This window comes from Carica papaya, chromosome 7 (assembly GCF_054855325.1).
Source record: "Carica papaya isolate Zhongbai chromosome 7, ASM5485532v1, whole genome shotgun sequence".
Classification (NCBI taxonomy): Eukaryota; Viridiplantae; Streptophyta; class Magnoliopsida; order Brassicales; family Caricaceae; genus Carica; species Carica papaya.
In genome coordinates, this window is record NC_142315.1 from 10,365,948 (window position 1) to 10,386,061 (window position 20,114).

Below are 20,114 nucleotides of genomic sequence, written 5' to 3' on the forward strand. Positions count from 1 at the left end.
AAAATCGAATTCTGAGCCAAGGGGAGAATTTTTATCTCGTTTGGCGGCCGAAAAGTGCTCCGGTGCGGCAGCGGGTGGCGGCAGTCGGCTCCCCGGCGGCTGGGCTGTCTTCTCCAGCGAGGGCTCTGACGGCTAAGGTTAGGGTTTGGGTGTGGATGAGATTATTTATAACATTCCGCTTTTAATCTAAGCCGTCCATCGCAATTTAATATGGACCATTCAATCGCGATTAAAAAGAAAATGAATCTAGACCGTTCATCGTGATACAATCTGAACCGTCCGTGCGCGATTCAATCTGAACCATCCATGCGCGTGCAATCTGGGCCGTCCGTGCGCGCGGGAACGGATCTCAGCCGTTCGATCGCGCGCACGCGGATCGCCCACTTGGCTCTCTTCCACGTGGCTTCCCCGCGTCAGCGTCTCTGCCACGCGGCGCGTTCTGGTTGGCCGGGGCTGCTGACCGGGCAGTTGACGTGGCGCAATTTTTCTAAATTGTATTTTGACATCCGGTTTTCAAATTTTCTTTTAAAAATACTTCCAGAATCCAAATTTTCACCATTTTTTTCCAAAATTATTTTCAATTAAATCCATAAGAATTTTTTCTCATTTTTATTGTTTTTATTATTATTTTTTTTATTAAAATAAATTAAATTATATTAATACTTAATTATATTTATTTAGAATTAATTAAAAATAGTACAATAAAATAATAATAATAAAAATAAAAATAAAAATTCTTGGGTATTACAAATGAAGTTTTTGATTTTCTAACCATTTTCTTTTCTTCTTGTTAAATTGTGTCTGGTCGGATAAGTAGAAAGATTAGAAAGTTTATGTTTCTACTTATCTGACCAGACACAATTATTAGAAAGCTTACTAATGAAAGATTATGGAGGTTCTGGAGAAGCTCTTCTTGGGGAGTTGCAATTTACGTTTCTGGTATGCACATGCCAATATAACCTTTTCCAAGTTTAAAAATATTTTACCTTTTTCCAAATTCATTCAGTAATTTACAGATTATAGAATGTAGTAATTATGCAGATGGGGCAGTCACTTGAAGCATTTCTGCAGTGGAAGTCTTTGGTTAGCCTTTTATTTGGCTCTACTGCAGTAGTAAGTAATAATGTTTTTAGATTTCCTCATCATATCTATTATTATATTTGGCATTATATATTAAGCCTTAGAAAATTTTGTTGGTCTCTTTGGGTGCACATGCATATATATACCTGCAGACAGCTGCTTCATTTATTTATGCCGGTATGTATAAGTATTAAAAAAAAAAGTTTCTGTTGATCACAAGATATTGAAAGCTTCTGAGCTTCTATTCGGTTTGGTTCCATATGGTCAAGGATTGAATGCTGACATGGCTAGGAGAAGTATAATCTGGAAATTTAGTATCTTGGAGACATGTAAAAAAAATTTATTTCTTGGTCCCAATGGTTTATAATTAAATGGTAATCGAAACAATCTTATAGACAGAACGACCATTGATATTGGACGATTCATGGGTTACCACTGACAGCTTTCTTCACCACCTTTGCAAGGTATTGGCTCTGCTGCTTTCAGCATGGTTTCTTTGCTTAACAGTTTGTTCAGTAGATTCGATTACCTATTTGATGACTTACTATTTGTTTCCTTAGACTAATATTTAGTTACTTTAAAGTTGCAGCCAATAAACAAACACTCTATTGCATTATGCATGGAATAATCATTAGATTAGGTTGCAGGATTTCTCTGCACCAGTAGAAGATGCTTCTGCTGTTAATGGAGATCTTCTATCATCGGTATAGTGCCCTAAGTTGCTGTTTTAAGTTATCAAGACTTGTTGTTCTTCTGGGGAAGCCTGCCCTGGCTAGGCCCTCCATCCAGCTTAAAATCCTCGTTCATCTGGCAAATAAAAGTGTAAAACATTTGGTTTTCTTTAAGCTAGTACAGAGAAGTGAATTGCCTTAAAACTTCCTGTAGATATAATATGTTTTATATCTTAGACTCTGTCATGTTGAACAGTTTGCTCCTGTGGTTGAGATGCTTGATGATACAAATTATGAAGAAGCATCTCCAGCTTGAACTAACACTCTGAAGTCAGTCCACTTTTTTAGTTAGAGAAATATCAGAGTGATATGAAAAACATTTGGACTTTGCACCTTCATCATTTTGTAATGAAGATACTGCAACGATTAGTAGAGACAGTAACTATGGAAACTTTTTGTGTAATTTTTGGAACCCAAAAAAGAAGTGTATGGTAGAGAAAAATGCTGTATAAAATAAAATAGGCTCGGAAAAAATAATGTAGTAATAAAAATATTAAAAAATCAAATGTAAATATTATCATTCTCTTTTTTTTTTTTTTTTCGTCATTGAAAAATTATTTACAAAATGCCAAAACTTTGATGATGAAATTCATTACATTACATTACAAGATTATGAAGTAAAAACGTGTTTGGTTTAATCTAATTTGTTTGATAATAATTTGTGAAAAACTTGTTTCGTAATGACAAAAGTATATCGCATTATTTATTAGTGAATTTTTAAACATATGATCAAATGATTTTTTATCACCATTGGTCTTTTAGAATCTTTCAGAAACTTGTATTTATGAGTTCATGGATTGTATACTGAAATAAATAATAATTTTGTAAAATAAAGAGATGAAAGAGTTGTGTAGAGTTAAATTTGAGGCTTTAACTTATATACAATATAAAAACTACAGACACTCTCTTAGATTCTTGACAAAATATGTGTAGATTCGACATTTATCTCTATTAACATGACAAATGTTAGATATGTATATACAGGATAAATATATATATATAATGTGGAGTTTATATGTTATTTTTTAAGAATCAAAGTATGCGTTTGATTAAGTGCATTTTCTCTTTCTTTTTTTTTTTTTTTTTCCCCTTCTACTTTTATATTTCTTTTATTCTGCTTGTTTGCGTATGCATGCACCTTAGACTGCCATCTGTCTTTGTCTATGATTACCTGATGCTGCTTTTAGGATTCCTTATTATAAGGGCATCTTTAAGGTACCAATTGCCGCTTGGAAGGTTGTAGCTTGAAGATTCAAATTCTTACTGAGACATTGTTCCTGGGAATGGGATGACGAACCTGACAGCATATCCATATTCTATATAGAGCATGTCCATTTGTTTAATATACTTCAAATGGTTGGATCTAGGAATACTCATGTCTCTTAATTACTGACACTAGTGCTAAAGTATCCCATATGTAGGTAGGATTTAGAGGTTGGAGTTCCTATTAATTTCCTTTCCCAACATGACACAAGTTCCTTAGAAAAGGCAAATCCAGCTATGCAGTCACTACTTCTAGGATCTACGATTCTACCAACTTCAAGCATACTATTTTACCATAATTGTATCGTGATTATTTTATATCAATCCAAAGGCACCAACAAACATTCGTTTTTCCTTGTATTTTCTCTGCTGTCAAACTACATTAACTTTGAAGAGGGCCAATTTTCATCTGACTTTATTACTCAAAACATAACTTGTGTATGGCAAGAATGTTCTCAGCAAGGTGCCAAAAGTTTGATAATGAACCGAATGAACTCTGAGACCATAGGCAATCAGAAAATCATGGTCATTAGCCATCTTGAATCTTGGCCAAACCATTCAAAGATTCATATAAACAGTTAGCTAACACATAATTTCAATCCTGGCCTCTTGGCCAAGTGGTCATCACTCCCACCAGTTTCCGACTGGAGAGAAAGTGATTTCAACTTTACCACTACCAAAAAGAACTTAGGTTCAAGAAATTCCATCTCATGACATTAGAATACTACATGGTCCTACAAAACGACTCAAATGGAAATGTTTAACTGACAGAGAATATAAAAGACACGAATCCAAGATTTTCCTGAAGTACAGAATTATAACAACAATCCTCATATAGTGAAATTCGTCATGCTTTCTGCAATCAAAAGATTGGATAAAACGAGAATTAGCTTGTCATGCAAGATGGAAATATCTAGCAACAAATTTTAACTTGACTGAGTCATCACTCTTACCTGCACTGGAAGGTAGAGCTTAAATTCAGGGGGGAGTTCCTCCTCTGAGTATAGACGTTCTGAGAAATAAATTCTTCTCAGGCGGCAGTTTGCATGAACCTGAACTCGCAATGTCTCGACGTAGTTGGTTCCATATGCCCTTCTAGTAAAATCAGACAGATTCAACTGGATTTGATTCCAACCTTCATCCATCCTCAATGGCATGGTACATATATATGGCTTAGCTCGAGTGACAGCCTACAATTAATTGATTTATTTTTCATTAAAGGAATTACATAGGTGCTCAATATTGTTCTTTATAGAAAATATTTTTATGAAAAAATAGGAAATACAATAAATAGGAGAATAATCTACCATCCAAAGAAGAGAAACATACAAAATATAACAAGAGAATAAACAAATGTGCCAATACAAGATTGCCACCCAAATCCTTTTGTAGCATGGAAAGGGGAAACCACCAAAGAAACTGTGCACTTTTTGCCCAAAGAAAAGCAATGCACGCAGTCCTCTCAAGAATGTCATTAACAGAACAAGGGCACTGATTGAAAACTCTCGTGTTTCTCTCCAACAAAGCACCCATAATCCAAGCAAATAAAGCCCCTAACCCCCAAAAAGAAAATGTTCCTTACTCCTCCCAAGCCATACAAAGTTGAAATGAAATTCTCCAAATTGTTGGAACGAACCAACCCAGGTCAAAGAAAGAGAAAATTCACTCCGAACCTTCCGAGCTATCTCCAAAAGAGAAATCCATTCTGACCCTTCCGAGCTATTTCCCAACGGAAAACAAGTGACTGTTTGAACTATTAAAGCAAGTGAAGCAGACATTAGAGGAAAGAGCAATATAGGGGGTGCACCTTGGCAGCTAGGGATGGCAATTTAGCCCCACCCCATCGGGTACTTGATGAAATCTTCCCAATAAGGGTTGGTCAAATTGTTCTTAAATGAGACAGAAAAATTCTCAGATCTGTTCCAAATTGGGATTTGGGTAGGACTCCCCACCCTGCCCCATCCCTGACCCCAGTAAATAAAATGATATTTTAAATAGTATACCATATATAACATTTTTTATATTTATGGAGTCACTACAGTAAATATATGTCTATATACATACATGCAAGTTAAAAACTCAAATTTAACACTAAAGCATTCTCTCTAGACACTTCTAACCTTCACCACCTTCTCCCTTAACCCCAGCCCCAACCATAAATATACTGCAGACACATCTGGTCAATTTTTTCCTTCTTCTTCCCCTTCTTCTTCAAGCTTTCTTCTTCTTCGGTATGTTATTTTTCTTCTTCCGATTCAACTTGCTGGCTGCCGCCTCTTCTTCAGCACAGCCAACTCTTCATGATATCCTGCATCACTTCTTCCCCTCTTCATCAGCTTCAAATTCAACCATGGAATATCTCAGTCATACGAGTACAAGAAAACTAACAACCAAGCTTCCATTAGCAACACTACTTTTTGCAAACAAGTGAGTCCCATCTTCAAGCTTTGTTCAATGAACAAGTGCAGAACTAATCATCAGCTGTTAATCCCAAACACTACCATCACTGGCGCTGCTCTACCTGGATCTAGCAAAAACAAACAGATCTGCTTTTTTCTTAGAGAAAAACATATTGTGTCTTTCTGCTAGTTTTAATGTCGCTAGATCTGGTAAAAATTGATGTCGTTGGTGAAAGGCACAACAGATCTAAAAGATGGAGCTCTGTTCTCTATCTTGATATAAATGTTTGCCTTCTTTGTAATGTTTTCCTTACTTCCTACTTTCTTCTTGTTGTGGATTGAGAATATAAAATCAAAATTATTTCTTTAAAATTGGCTCGTTCAATTTTCTGTATCTAATAATATTAATTCATCATTTCTATGTGATTAAGTTAATTTAGAATGTAAACAATCAAAGAAAGAACTGAGAAAAAAAAAATTCATTTATTAGCAAAGAATCCCCATTAGTATATGGGACATACAGGTAAGGAGAAAATCCCTGTTGGTGAATCAGGGTCAAGCTCGGGAGAAACATTGGAAAGTCAGGGTCTGGGACCAGGAGGTTGGTCTGCTCCCAAACTCTTTTCAGTTCCTACCTGAAGCAAATTTTTTGTATTAAATGTATGAAGTCTACTGCCCAAATAAAAACTCAATTTAGAGGGGACTTTCAATTTCTAAAAGGTAGACAGAAGAACTGTTATGTGATTGCACTAAGACAACCAAAGAAGGATTTACAAGTACAAGCCTCTGAAGAATCAAGGTACCAAATTCCATAATCAGGAATAGATGTAGCTCGAAAAGGTTCCAGCGAAGCTACCACAGAAATAAGATGAAGAGTTTCTTAGTAATTCAAATTTCTAAGAAGGCAGGGTCTCCAAGAAATATGATTCTCATGAGCAGTGATCAATAAGGGAGCACTGGCTAATACGTAAAATGTGAGCAAAAAGACATGTAAGTGGTGTATCCTCACCCTTATCTTCCCTCAGTTGTTTATTTTTCAGTGAGGGCAGGAACTAACTGTGCACCAATCAAGTCAATATGTCATCTGGTGATGTTACCATTAAGTGTTAAGCTATTCTGCAATTTCCTGAAGAAGAAGGTAATCACCATCTATGGTACCCTCTAAAAGGATGCATAAAAACATTGACAAATTTGCAACATTAAACAACAATAAATAAAATAAATTTGACTCCCTTCTCATTATCTTCTCAGCCACTTCTTCCGATTCATCACAGAATTCTCCAATAGCAGCCTACATCCTTAGTTTTTCTGACAAAGTAAACCAAAGCTTGCCAACTTGATATCATCTCATCTCATCTGTTTAGGCTTACCTAATGGTTTTTTGCTTAAATTAACTATGAGCTCAGGCAAATAGCGGTATATATTTTCTTCAAAATTAGGTATGGAAACCAATTCTTGTGGATAGAGCAAGTTTTGTAGAAATTCACATTGTATCTCACTTATCAAACACACCCAACATTTGATGAGAAATGACTCTAACAAGGGTGGTAGGCAATCAATCCAGGCTGTGATTTGTCCATGTTGAAGCACCAGCCAAAGTCATGCGACTTTCACCACAACAGATAAGGAGACTAACTTTGAACTTGATCATTTATTTTGAAAAATAAAATCTGACTTACTTGAAAATAAATGTGTTCCTCAGAGAAAAATAAAGAATAAGTGAGCCAACAAAAAAGATGAATCTATGCAACATTATAACCTGGAAAACAGAGCACAGACTTTTCCATTTTGTAATCAGATCTAGTCTGATAGCTACAAGTTACATGCATAAAAATATTCATAGCTAATGCCCAAAAAGGACAGAGTGCCTTAAGATCCTAGGCATGAAAACAAATGGTCTTTAATGCTCAATCAATTAGAAGTCACAATGAAACCAGCAATGTGATAATTCATTCCTAGGGAACAGGCATAAACCATACGCAAAAGAACATATTCCTCACTTACCATTTACAAACTTCCAAGGGGACATATGCAAGAAATCAAAATAAAAATACAACTCAAGAATTAAGGATAAATACCAAAGAAACATGGTCAAACTTACAGACTTGAAAGTTAGAAGCGCGAAAACGCCGTCGCACGTTCTTATCATCCAGAATCTGAACCTCAAATGTGAAATATTTTGCCAGATTCTTCACTATCATGACCAAAAATGGGAGTTTTATACCAAGAGTTGCGGATGGATCAGCAGGACATGTAATGTATGTAGACTGAATATTGGATCCAACTATTTCAAGTACATTGGATTGAATGTCTTCATCATGAGGTCGCTTTATATGACCATTGACAACTGCAAGAAACTCGGAACAGAAGAAAGACAGCACATTCAATAGGCATAGAACAAACAGTTGCTCCATGTCATATCAAGTAACATAAAGATATTATCAAAAAGCACCTTTCATCTCTAATAATATAATATACTCCATAAAGAAAGGACTAGTTGGATGTACACTCACCAACTTGGAAATTTGCAACTTCCAACATGAGTACCCCAGTAAGAATGGGATACTTTTAACTCAGAGTTCTTTGAACAGTTGTGGAAGTTAAAAAGTTTGCCAAGATGGTACTATTTATCGTGTGCTGTACTGGATATACATGTGCAGCACAAAGCAATTAACGTGTGGGAGAAAAGAAAGACAAGACAGAATTTAATATGATCCCACATGAGTACATCCGTGGATCAACATGTGAAGTTTTCACTATGAGGAACTTGAATTCTACAACTAAGGTTTTTCTTTCATACAGTGGATGAAGGAAAAATCCAAAAATACAGGAACACCTTCTCTATGCCAAAAGTACCACATCTATTAATGTATGAGCTCAGAACTCCTCGTTCTGCAAAAAAGCATGGTACCATCTAAAAATCTCTGGAAAAGTTCAACTCACAAATGCTACAAAGCACACAATGTACAGGGCCAGTAAGGAGCCGTGGTTCAGGCTTATGGAAGTGGATCAGAGTTGGCAAGGAGGATAATTTTAGATGCATCCAGTTTAGAGTGCAGCCTAGACGAGCAATGAGGTTTTAGAAGAACTCCGGGGGAGGCTCCTCTTTCTGCTTGTTTCAAATCCGTTCGGTATTGCTAGATATAAAGGAGATACCACATAGTGCTTCTGAATGAGATTCAGTTATTTCTATGGGATATCTGGTACTAATAGTTTGTCTGACAAGTTAATTGTATGAGATACAACTAAAATGTTATATAATAATTAATTACAAAGTTATCACAATTATTATTTCACAATGATAAAAAAGTAGATTTATTCAACTTTATCATTTGCAGCTACATGTCAATGTTCAAATTCATAAAATGATAAATGTCCCATAAGCTTTACAATAAAAGTATGATTATGATGAGTTTATAATAATGAAACTTTCTTCTAAATACTATTTATAAAATCTGTCATAACATTAATGTGACTACAGATTATAATGGACATTGTATCAGGATAGACTAGTACGAAATATCATATTCAACCAAATTGAAATTTTGCACCTCTTCTTTGCCGATGACACTATTTTTTTGTCAACCTGACATCAACTCAATTTTAAGTCTGAGATGTATCCTCCTCTGTTTCGAAGCTGTCTCCAGCTTGAGAATTAACTATGATAAATCTGAACTTGCGGAATTTGGTCATGATTGTCCAGAGCCATCGTTTGCCTTGGTGTTGGGATGTAAAGCTACTAACTTGCCCATTAAATACATGGGTACACCCCTCGAAATTAAGCACAAAGACAGCAGCTGCTAGGAGCCAATCATTGCCATCTTCCACAACAAACTGACCAACTGGAAAAGGAAATTTCTTTCCAAAGGAGGTAGGCTGACTCTCATTCAAAGCACTCTCTCCAATCTTCCCATCTACTATCTCTCAGTGCTCAAAATTCCGGTCAATGTGGAAAAAAAACTGGAAGCTATCCAAAGGCGTTTTCTTTGAGGCGATACTGACAATAGTCATAAATACCATCTGGTAAATTGGGATGAAGTTAAACAGCCTAACAAGATAGGTGGACTGGGCCTCAGATATCTCTTAGCTCTTAATAAAGCTCTTCATGGCAAATGGGTCTGGAAATTCTGGAATGACAAAAACATCCTCTGGAAAAACATTATTGAATGTAAGTGGTTCAGTAACGGCCTACATAACCTGACCAAATAAGAAAACAGCCTTTTGGAAGGAGTATATGGAAAAACTTCATGCAATATAGCCACATCATTGAGAACTGCTCTACTTGGGTCATTGGCAGAGGAAACAAAGTCCGATTCTGGCAAGATACATGGTTTGGAAATACCAACTTCCAAACCCATTTTCCTAGCATCTTTGCTATTGCAAGAGATAAATATCCGCTGGTCGAGAGCGCCTTTGAGGGGAATCTATCCTTTACCGGGAATGTGGTGGTTAGTCGTAATTTACAAGACAGGGGATTAGAGGAATACATGGAATTAAATCAGATCCTTAGCACCATTCAATTGCGCAACAGAGATGATAGACTCAACGAGAAGCTGAACAAAAAAGTACTTTTTCTGTCACTTCTATGTATAAGTATCTGGAGGATTTCTCTGCTGAAAATCAAACTCTTTTCCCCTATAAAATGATTTGGAAGACCGCAGCACCACCCAGAATTTCTTTCTTCGCTTGAGAAGCAGCCAAGGAACGCATTTTGACTTTAGACAATCTAATGAAGAGAGGTTTTCACTTGGCCAACAGATGTACACTATGCAAAGTCAGCTCAGAAACATGTAGACACCTATTACTATGGTGTCCTATCACCTATGGACTCTGGAATGATATCTTCAGCCTTATGGGGATTCAATGGGTTATTGCTGGTTCTGTGAAGGCTGAGCTCCTTGCTTGGGAGGGTATTGCTGCGTTGAACAAACATTACAGCCTAATACCGCTATCAATTTTCTGGGTTGAATGAAAAGAAAGAAACAAGAGTTTTTGAGTCTTGAAAGGAATTTTGCCAACATCAAGAATAAATGGTTACATCTCTTCGGTTCCATTATTTTGGGGCACAACCTTGATAGTTTGGATGAATTTGGTGTCATTGTATATATTCTTACTGATTTGTAAATTCACATTTTGTCCATGGGCAGCGCCCCCTTGGCTCCCACATCAATACATTTCATACTTTTCTCTAAAAAAACGTCATATTATCAGGGAGTGTGTATTCACATTAAACATTACCATGGATGACATGATTGTAGTTGTATATATGTTTGCTTCACGAACAAGTTCACTGGACTAACTCGAATACTAGCTTCTTCAAATATTTACTACATGACAAGAATCTAATTATAAATAGTCATATAGAAATTATTTCTTTGACTCAACTCTACCACAGTTGACTTATACAAAAGAGTCATGTTTGGTACTATGAAGTTTTGGATCACTTGCAAAGGCCTTAATCAGAATAGTCATTGGGAATTTGAAATAGAATCATACGAGCAGTAGTTTCTCAGAATATTATCCTCCAGTAGAATCTTCTAGAGAATTCAAGAAATACACAGCCATGCTAAATTGAAGCAGGAGTTTCAAAGAATAAATTGATCTAAATAACATATTATCATATAGATTGACCATTAGGTTTTGACACTGTACATCTATGTCCTTCTAAGATAAAGGAGCTGGAAGGAATGTATCTGCACAGAAATTATTATGGAGAAGTACTTTTTCTACCATACCATTTCAAATCTTCTAAGGGCTATGATATATTGCCAGACGTAACTCATGGATCAATATAATCATGTTGACATCAAAAAAGTTGATTGATAAACCTAATGTCAGCTAGATGATTGAATATGGATCATACACTTTTTTTTGAAATAAAAGCAAAGTATTATTACGCACAAAGTAGCAAAGGGGTACCACCTGTATACAAAATAGTTACAAGTCTACCAATTGGTCAATGACTACACCCATATCATCCCGATCTTTAATATCATAACCCAGCAAAATAGATCCAAATGTGCGAATCCATCTATCTCTAATGTTATCAAGGTTAGTCTCTACCGCCTCAAAAGCCCTAGCATTTCTTTCTTTCCAAATCACCCAAAAAATAGTAAGTAGTACAAGAAATAAATGCTTCCCTTTTTTTATACACAAACCCTCCTAAGCACAAAATTCATTACTTACACTACCCGCCATAACTAATAACACCTGTTTATCAGCACATTCTCTGTTCTTCTAAGCATGTCAATTATTAAAATCCGCTCTTTAGCCGCTTCCCAAGCAAAAAAACAAATTCTAGGAGGTGCTTTAGATTTTCATATTTGCTTGAAAGGGGCTGTTTGGTTGTTGTTCTCTCTCATAGTAAGAAATTCATGGTATGATTATACAGAGAAGCCCCTCTTTTTGTCTAACTTCCATACTCTTTAATCTTATAGAATTCATCCTAATTATGAAATGGAGAAATTTTGGAATATTGTATCAAGAAGAATCTTGCAATTAATGATATGATTAATTAATTTTCAAGATGAAACAATATGATTAAAGAAGATATGCTGAAAAATTAAGTAAAAGTTATCTGATTAGATTTGGGTCTTACATTAAAATTATTTAAGTGGACTAGACCCTTTTAAGACAAGCCCAGAGAATGATATAGTGTCTTCAATCACTTGGACCCAATATTCCTTAACTAGACATAACCTAAAATATAGAATTAATTTTTCTTTTTAAATAAAAGAGAGAAAATATATTAAGAGGTGGCACCAAGGGAGTGCTGCCCATGTACAAAAGCTTTACAAGAGGGGTATGTTGAGAATTGTACAACAACATGGCTGACCACCCCAAGGGTCTCTTTAAATACTGTTTGTCACTATGGAACTAGGATTTTGAGAATAATCTAGTAATAGCCATGTTTAAATAATTAAAGAGAACAGATCAAATTATACTCTTAATGTGATAAGTTTCTGGAATTTGATTCAATCTCTTAGTCTTGAATTTGAAGAATTAAATGGTCCACGCAAGAGGGGTATGTTGAGAATTGTACAACAACATGGCTGACCACCCCAAGGGAGAGACTCTCTTTAAATACTATTTGTCACTATGCAGCTAGGACTTTGAGAATAATCTAGTTATAGCCATATTTAAATAATTAAAGAGAACAGATCAAATTATACTCTTAATGTGATAAGTTTCTGGAATTTGGTTCAATCTCTTAGTCTTGAGTTTGAAGAATTAAATGGCTTTGAGTCCAGACATACGAGTAAACCAAATTAAGAATTTGATTTAGCAAGAAAATGAAGAACACGACTCTTAGAGAAACTTTTTCTCCTAGCCGATTGGCTTGCTTTTGGGAGAGATTTTCCCACAAAATGATTGCCTCGAATAATTTTATCCTGGGGGAGTTTTCTAACTTTAACTTGATTCCAACCTCTCCCACTTGATGCCTAAAAGTAGGTCTTTAATCTTCACTTTCAGCATTTTTGAAGAATCAAGGAATCAACAAAAGATTCTCACAAATTTTCAAGAGTACGTTCTTAAAAAACTTGGTAAATTTGGGATTGTGTAACATAAAAGCGGGGCTTTGCTTAGGCTGCTGAAAAGTTAGCTTGAAAGAAATGTTAGTTTCAACCAAAAACAAGAGAAAAGTTCTCTAAACTCAACCCACAGCTACGAGGGAGGAAGGAAAAATTCTCCAAAAGCTCCAGTTTTCTCCCTGAGGTTCTTTTCAAACTCTCTATTAAAAGGTATGAACACATTTATTTAATTAGATTAAGTTTTGTGTATTCAAATATATGCATGATTCGACAAGTATAGTCATCCCTAGTAAATGCATTTTAAGGTTTTTAATGAAAACAAAAACTTGATTTAAGTTTAATATGACCCAAAAGAAAAATCAAGAAAAATCTTGAATTCCACTACCCCTATCATGTGGCATTATTTACTTACAATACCGATCTTATAGAAAATGTTCATAACTAGGGAGGTAGTTCACTATCTTATCAATGCTTAGTTACTTCCAAAGTAGATCTTGAAACTAATGACCATCCTACAAGGAAATTAGGAAGGGTTTTTAGTGTTTAGTCCTTCCATCTTGAGTGCGGATCCCTTACTCATGAGTAGTTTCCTCGGGAACAAGTTTTGAAAAGCAATGCCACTGTCTAATTGCTTTTTTTCATGACTGGCAGCTTGGAGAAGGATTTTTACAATTTAAAATCTTAGGAAGAGAAGGAAGGTTATTGTTATTAGGTGCTAGATGTTAAATGAACTGAGACCCCTACTCACTTGTTTTGTGCTCTCTCCTATTTCTCATTTTTAAGAATAAACATGAGAGGCTAAGATATCCTTTTTAAAAAAAATAAGAGAGGCTAAGATATCTTATTGAAGCCTTTGTTAGAAAAAACCAAAATAAAAAAAAAATGAAAAGGACCAAAATGAAACACATGGATGATCACTAGCTAATTTCCTTCCAATCCCTATGAAGGAAAATAAGAGAAATATTTGAGAATGTTCCATGTGCCCGTGCCCATAGGGAGACCAAAAAGGTCGTCTTTGCCCATAGGATAGCATCCTGGAAGTATCAATTACCAAACACCCGATGATTTTTTTCTAACCAAATTGTCCATAACCCTGTGAACAATGCACCTTGTCAGAATGGCTTTGCTTTCTTGCATACTCCCACCCCACCAACACTGGAATTCATAAAGCATTTCAAAGGAGGGAGATATTGTCCAAGATATGCTATATATGTCAAACAACCTTGGCCATAGTTTTCAAGCCATCTCACATGAAAGAATAAATGGTTATGTGTTTCCTTTCCTCTTAGACACATCACATAGATATCTAGAAATAGAGCTCGATTAGACGTAATTTGCAACAGCTCATTGTTGTTTAACCGATTTAGAATTATTGTCCACATAAGCACCTTCATCTTACAAGGAACCTGAAATTGTCATAATGTCGCTGGTAAAACAGCTATGGTAACAATCAGGGTCTGATAATATGGTCAAAAAAGGATTTACAAGTGTATGTATATGAAGATTCTAATATCCATACCGCACAATCTGGCTGTTGGGACAGCTAGAAAGATTCTAATAATCTCAAAGGACTGAGGAGCTCATCGATTTCTCTATCATTCAGGCTGAAAAATGGAAATTCTAGGTGGTAATACCTTTAATGAGGCATATAAAGTAATTAATTAGTGCCTGATGGCACAAGGAAATATGAAATAGGTGATGCAATTGTGTAGTCAAGGGCAGTGACCCATCCAATGTTTCTCCCATAATAAAACTTTGTAACCATCTCCCACTTTACCTTACCCAGGAATAGGTATAACAAACTAGAGATAGCTCTCATGAGCTTTGGTGCTAGATGGAGCTCATGGCCACCATATCCCATCCACTCCACTGACTCCTATTGGTACTTTTTAATCACTCTGTGTCACAAGGAGTTTGGTTCACATGGAAAACGCCATAAACACTTAAACAATAATGACAAATTCTTCCCAATACCCAAATCTCCAAAAGGTTTAGATTTACAACATACCTCCCAACTCAGAAAATAACTGCCCCCCTCTTCTCCAGCTTGCCCACAGGAATTTCCTCATCATCTCAGCGATCTTTATTGATATTTTAAACAATGACAGGTAGTATAATGGAATATTAGATAAACAATCCTGGATTAGCGTTACAACCCTCTCACTTGGCCCAGCTAATGTTGCCACAGTCGATTGCCACAATTGGGATGCTCACAGTACCATCCACCACATTTATTATTACCAATCTACTTTTAGTCATATTAATCAGAAGCCTTAAATTATGCTCAAACACCTTCACCAACATGAGCTTAGTAACAATCAATTTATTATCATCTAACAGGAATAAGACTGTTGTAATCCACGATTGGAGGTATGACATCTCCACTCTTTCATTTTCAAACATAAAACCTTCTATTACCTATCTTTTCTAACCTCTAGCCAACAGTTAGCTCGGAACATCTACTACTAAGGACAAAGAATCATAGAGAGAAGATCTCCTTATCTTATACCCTAAGTGGCCCGAAACCACTCTTGGGTTTTCCATTCACTAGGGTTGCAAAGGACACAGATGACAAACAAAACTGTATCCATATTCTCCACCTATTTCCAAACCCTTTCGAGACCATTACCAACTTCAAAGACCCCATTTCAACCTATCATAGAGCTTCTCAAAATCTAATTTTACAACCGACCTTTCCTTTTTCACTCTATGCAGATGTTCCACCGCTTCATTAGCTACGAGGGACACACCCAAAATTTTCTCTCCTCCCCACATGCACTCTGGTTTGCTTAGATTGTATCATCCAAAACGTCGTAAATCATAAGGATAATGCCTTAGTTATGACCTCGGATATGAGATAAATAAAGATTGAGTTCATACTTCCATAAATTCTCCCATTCAAATAGAACTCTTCAAACCCTTCAATCAAATCATCTTTTGTAAGGTCCACACATGATTGGAAAAATGCACCCATAGACCTATCCAAGCCAGGAGCTTTTTTTTGTACTCATTATCCAAATAGCTTCACTAATTCTTTCATCACTGAATGGATTCTCTAATTGTCCTGCTTGGGCTACAACAACAGGCACCAATTGATGCCTTCTAGAAACGGCCAAGATACTTCATGTTTTGTATATGGATTCCGATAAAAGCTAGTGATTTCTCGCCCGATTACTACTTTATCTCGTTGTACACCACTCCCTTCTAGTCTAACTCCTTGATCTCACTCCTCCATCTTCACCAATTTACTACCCTGTGGTACAACCTAGTGTTAGTGTCTCATTCTTTAACCACTTTACCTAATTTTTTGCCTCCAACTTTGCTCCTCTTTGAATATTACCTCCTCAAGCTCATTTCAGAGCTTGGAAAAACGTCTCATTTGGCTTTAAATACGTTACTCTCTGATATCATTTTGTCCAATCCCTTTATTTCCTCCAGGATTTCTTTCTTCCGCAATCCTATATCTCCAAACACCTCCTTATTCCAATTCCTAAGTTTATCCTTCAGAAATTTCAACCTTTGGATTTGAATTTCTTAATCTTTAGTGGATTATAGGGCGTATGGTGGCAACTGAATTGAGGGTGTGGCAAGTTATGAAGGCTAATAGATGCCAGAAGAAGTTGATATCCCTTATTCTATTGTCTACCCTTTGGGATATATGGAAAGAGGAACACTTTTAAGGATCTTTCTGCCTCTTTTCATAAAAGCATAGATTGCTACTTTCAGACTCCGATGCTCTTTTTAGGAAACCTGGAGATCTCATTGATATTTTTGACTAACTTGTAATCTATCTTTTCCTAAATGAGAAATAGCCCCCCGTGCCTTGTTGATATAATTTTCTTTAAAAGGAAAAAAGGAAATTGTAGACAATCATCCAAGCACATCTCACACACTTCTGTTGACATCGATCAAGATAAGGTTCAGAAGGTTCTTACTTTATCCACGTTAAGAAGAAACAACCTTAATAAAAAAGCAGTAAAAAAACCTTGGTTAAAAACCTAGATGACGATCAAATATAGATGAATGCACACTATGAAAAGTTCATAACGTCATTTCAATATTTCAAAAAATTAAAAATGTTTCTTTGCATTCACACCATATCATAGAACATCTAAATAGAAAAAGGAGCAGTACACTTCTGCTCCAAAAGCCAGCACAATAAACAACAAAATACAAGCAAAGAAAAAAAATCACCTTCTTTATCCCATATCTGCAATGGTTTGCTCCTACAAAAATCCAAAAAATATATCTATATATAAATAAAAAGGACGCATACAAACTTGATAATCAACTGAAAATATCCCAAAAAATAAATAAAAAGAGAAAAAATAAAAGGAAAAGTACCCAAGACTGTATAAAATGGACAGGAACCCAGACTGAAAAGTGTTCTTGAACATATTCAGCAGTGATAAACCTGGGGTGAAAATCCTCAATAAGTCGTCTCATAAACAAAAGCAAAGCAAAGCAACTCATTGTATCACTCACGTTTATATGTTTTACCGATAGAACTCCAATTAATTAATTTAACCAGATGCCTATCTTGTCTCTTTCACTGATGCTTGCGAATTTGGATGTAGTATTTACCCTGGTTAGAGACATTAGAATAGATTATAGGATTGCAACATGTAAATTTTACGAAATCATTGAGAATAGCTCCAAGAGAAAGATTTTAGAGAGGAAAAAATTCTGTAGATTTTCTAAATTTTCTGACAACTTCATCCGATCCCGAAATTTTACACGCATAGTTCCTGCTTCGCGTTTGAAGTAAATTTATCAGGTGAAATAAAGTAAAAAGGAAATATAATTCAAATAAGACCAAAAAGGAAAAAAAGAAAAAAGCGTCTTATGAGAACCCTAGGCGATGTTTCTACCCAGAAACAGCTCTCATAATTCAACTCGATCAGATGTTTCTAACCAAAACCAGGAAGAAGAAACAAATAGAAATCGTAAATGACTTTCAGTCCATATCCCCATACCAGTTTGTTTATCTTGAAACGAATTTGAGCTTTGTCGATGAGACTTTTGTTTCACAGTTTCCTATCTTTCCTGGCCCGAAAACTGTTCTAGTCTTCACAAGTTTAAGAACCTGGCGTTTCCACTCCAACACGATCCATTTAGGAAAAATTTTTACGCAGGAGGCAGTTTCTTCAAAAAAAAAAAAAAAAAAAAAAAAAATTTATCGTATTTGCCACCACCCCTATAATATAATTTATTATTATATTTAAAAAATAGTATAAATATTATTTTATATAAATAGAAATTAAATAAAAATAAAAATAATTATTTTATTATCATATTTTATCTTAATTTTTAGTAAAAAAATTATACAATAAATAACATAAACGAAATATTATAGTTTATACAGTTTATAATTCAGAGTTTGTATTCGATTAAAAATTTCACTACATAATATACTATCGTATTAATTTTATTTTTATATTTAAAATTTATTAAGTATATAATTTATAATCAATTAGAAATAAAATTACATTTTTCTATTTAATAAATTTAAATAAATACTTATTTTATGTTAATATATTTAAAATTTATATTTTTATATATCAAATTTTTAAATAAATACTTATTATATATTATTATATTAAATATAAAATTATTTTAAATAAACAAAATTGCCACACATTAATTTTCAAGTTTTTAATATAATGTTATATTTATATTAAATAATCGTAATGTTTTATTTTTTTATTTGTACATAACTCACAGTAGTTTATAATTTTCTAAAAAATAATTCTATTGTATAATATTAAATTTGATTATAATATAAAACGAGTAAACATAATTTTCTTTGAGAACCATTTTACCACAAAATTGATGGAGAATAATTTTCTAAGCTATCATAGATGGGAATGAAGAAGATACTCCTCACTTAAACCACCACATTATAACTTAGTTAGCATTTTATTTGGTATTCTAAGAGATGCCAATGCTCAATACTTAAACCCTTTAATTTCTCAGTGTAGTTAAATAACTTTCCATATAGTATTTTCTTGTTAAAGCCACATGCATCATAAAACTTATCAAATGACTACAATCTTCTACCATCATTATTCCACTTTAGCAATTTTGTCTGTCTCTCTCTAATTTTTAAGTTTTCAATATTTTGCACTACTAAATTTATTTATTCAAACATCTAATTATACCGTAATATTTTATCTGTTTATGTTTTCCGTTTTTTTTTTTTTTTTTTGTGTTGGTAATTTTCTTTTCTTTTTTGGATTTGTATATATTTTTCCTCTAATTTAAGAGATATTTACAAAGAAATATCTGAAAAGTTGAAAACATGATAGAGTTTTAAGAGAGAGATTTAGAATATGGGTTCTTATTCTTCTTATTCACTATGATTTAGAAACTTGAGGAGAGAAATAAAGGGATGCAAGATTGAGAGGGAGAAAAGCTTGCGGTGAAGAGCATTTCTTTAGGGGAGCTTGCTAAAAGTTGGAAATAAAACCAAAAAAAAAATGGTCTCAAGAAAAATCGAAGGTGATGAAATGATTCATAACAAATATAATTATGGACTTATGATCATATAGTTACAAAATATTGTTTTCATTTTATTTTCTTTTCCCTATAAAAGAGTTATGAGTTCTCAAACATATATATGTGGAATGGGCATGAATATTTAACTAAGAATTAAAAGCTTAAAAAATACAAAGCCTCAACTCAAAAAACGAATGATGTGCCATATAGTTCTACTTGATGTGCTCTTTGTACAAAATATTAGTATTCTTTCATTACATATGAATAATCCTTGTTGTTATGGAATCGAAAATAAGGGTGGAATATAATCTTTTTAGTAGGATATAAGACAAGATATGAGAACTGGAGGACCATCATATTAGGGACAATGCAATTAATTAATACCATGAATTTATTTTATTTTATCCTTATATTTTATGTAATACCCGGACTCGAAATTTGACTTAAAATTAATTTTAAAATTAAAAAAATATATAAAAATATAATTTTTATATTTATAAATTTTTATTTAATGTAAAATTAGGAAAAAAAAAATAGGTGGATAATAATATTGAAAATAATTTTAAGAAAAATAGGTGAAATTTAGGTTCTGATAATATTTTTGAAAGAAA

At 34.3% G+C, this 20,114-nt stretch overlaps 2 protein-coding genes across 3 annotated transcripts; one reads left to right on the top strand and one right to left on the bottom strand.

Moving 5' to 3' along the window:
- Positions 1–879: 879 nt before the first annotated feature.
- Positions 880–2,067, top strand: LOC148252949 (uncharacterized). Its single transcript, XM_088208492.1, has 5 exons — positions 880–939; positions 1,042–1,113; positions 1,523–1,630; positions 1,716–1,784; positions 2,008–2,067. The coding sequence occupies exons 1-5, from the start codon at positions 880–882 to the stop codon at positions 2,065–2,067; spliced, it is 369 nt and encodes a 122-aa protein (XP_088064618.1).
- Positions 2,068–3,579: 1,512 nt separating this feature from the next.
- Positions 3,580–18,157, bottom strand: BUG22 (cilia/flagella-associated protein). 2 transcript variants are annotated; one of them, XM_022038698.2, is made up of 7 exons: positions 17,982–18,156; positions 17,491–17,590; positions 17,350–17,419; positions 17,200–17,231; positions 7,579–7,820; positions 4,028–4,264; positions 3,580–3,930 (listed from the first exon to the last, which is right to left on the bottom strand). In XM_022038698.2, exons 3-7 carry the CDS (start codon positions 17,400–17,402, stop codon positions 3,922–3,924), a joined length of 573 nt encoding a protein of 190 aa, XP_021894390.1. In that variant the 5' UTR covers positions 17,403–17,419; positions 17,491–17,590; positions 17,982–18,156; the 3' UTR covers positions 3,580–3,921. The 2 variants fall into 2 exon arrangements, with proteins under 2 accessions (XP_021894390.1, XP_021894391.1); XM_022038699.2 differs by lacking the exon at positions 17,491–17,590 and having other exon boundaries at positions 17,982–18,157.
- Positions 18,158–20,114: the final 1,957 nt, after the last annotated feature.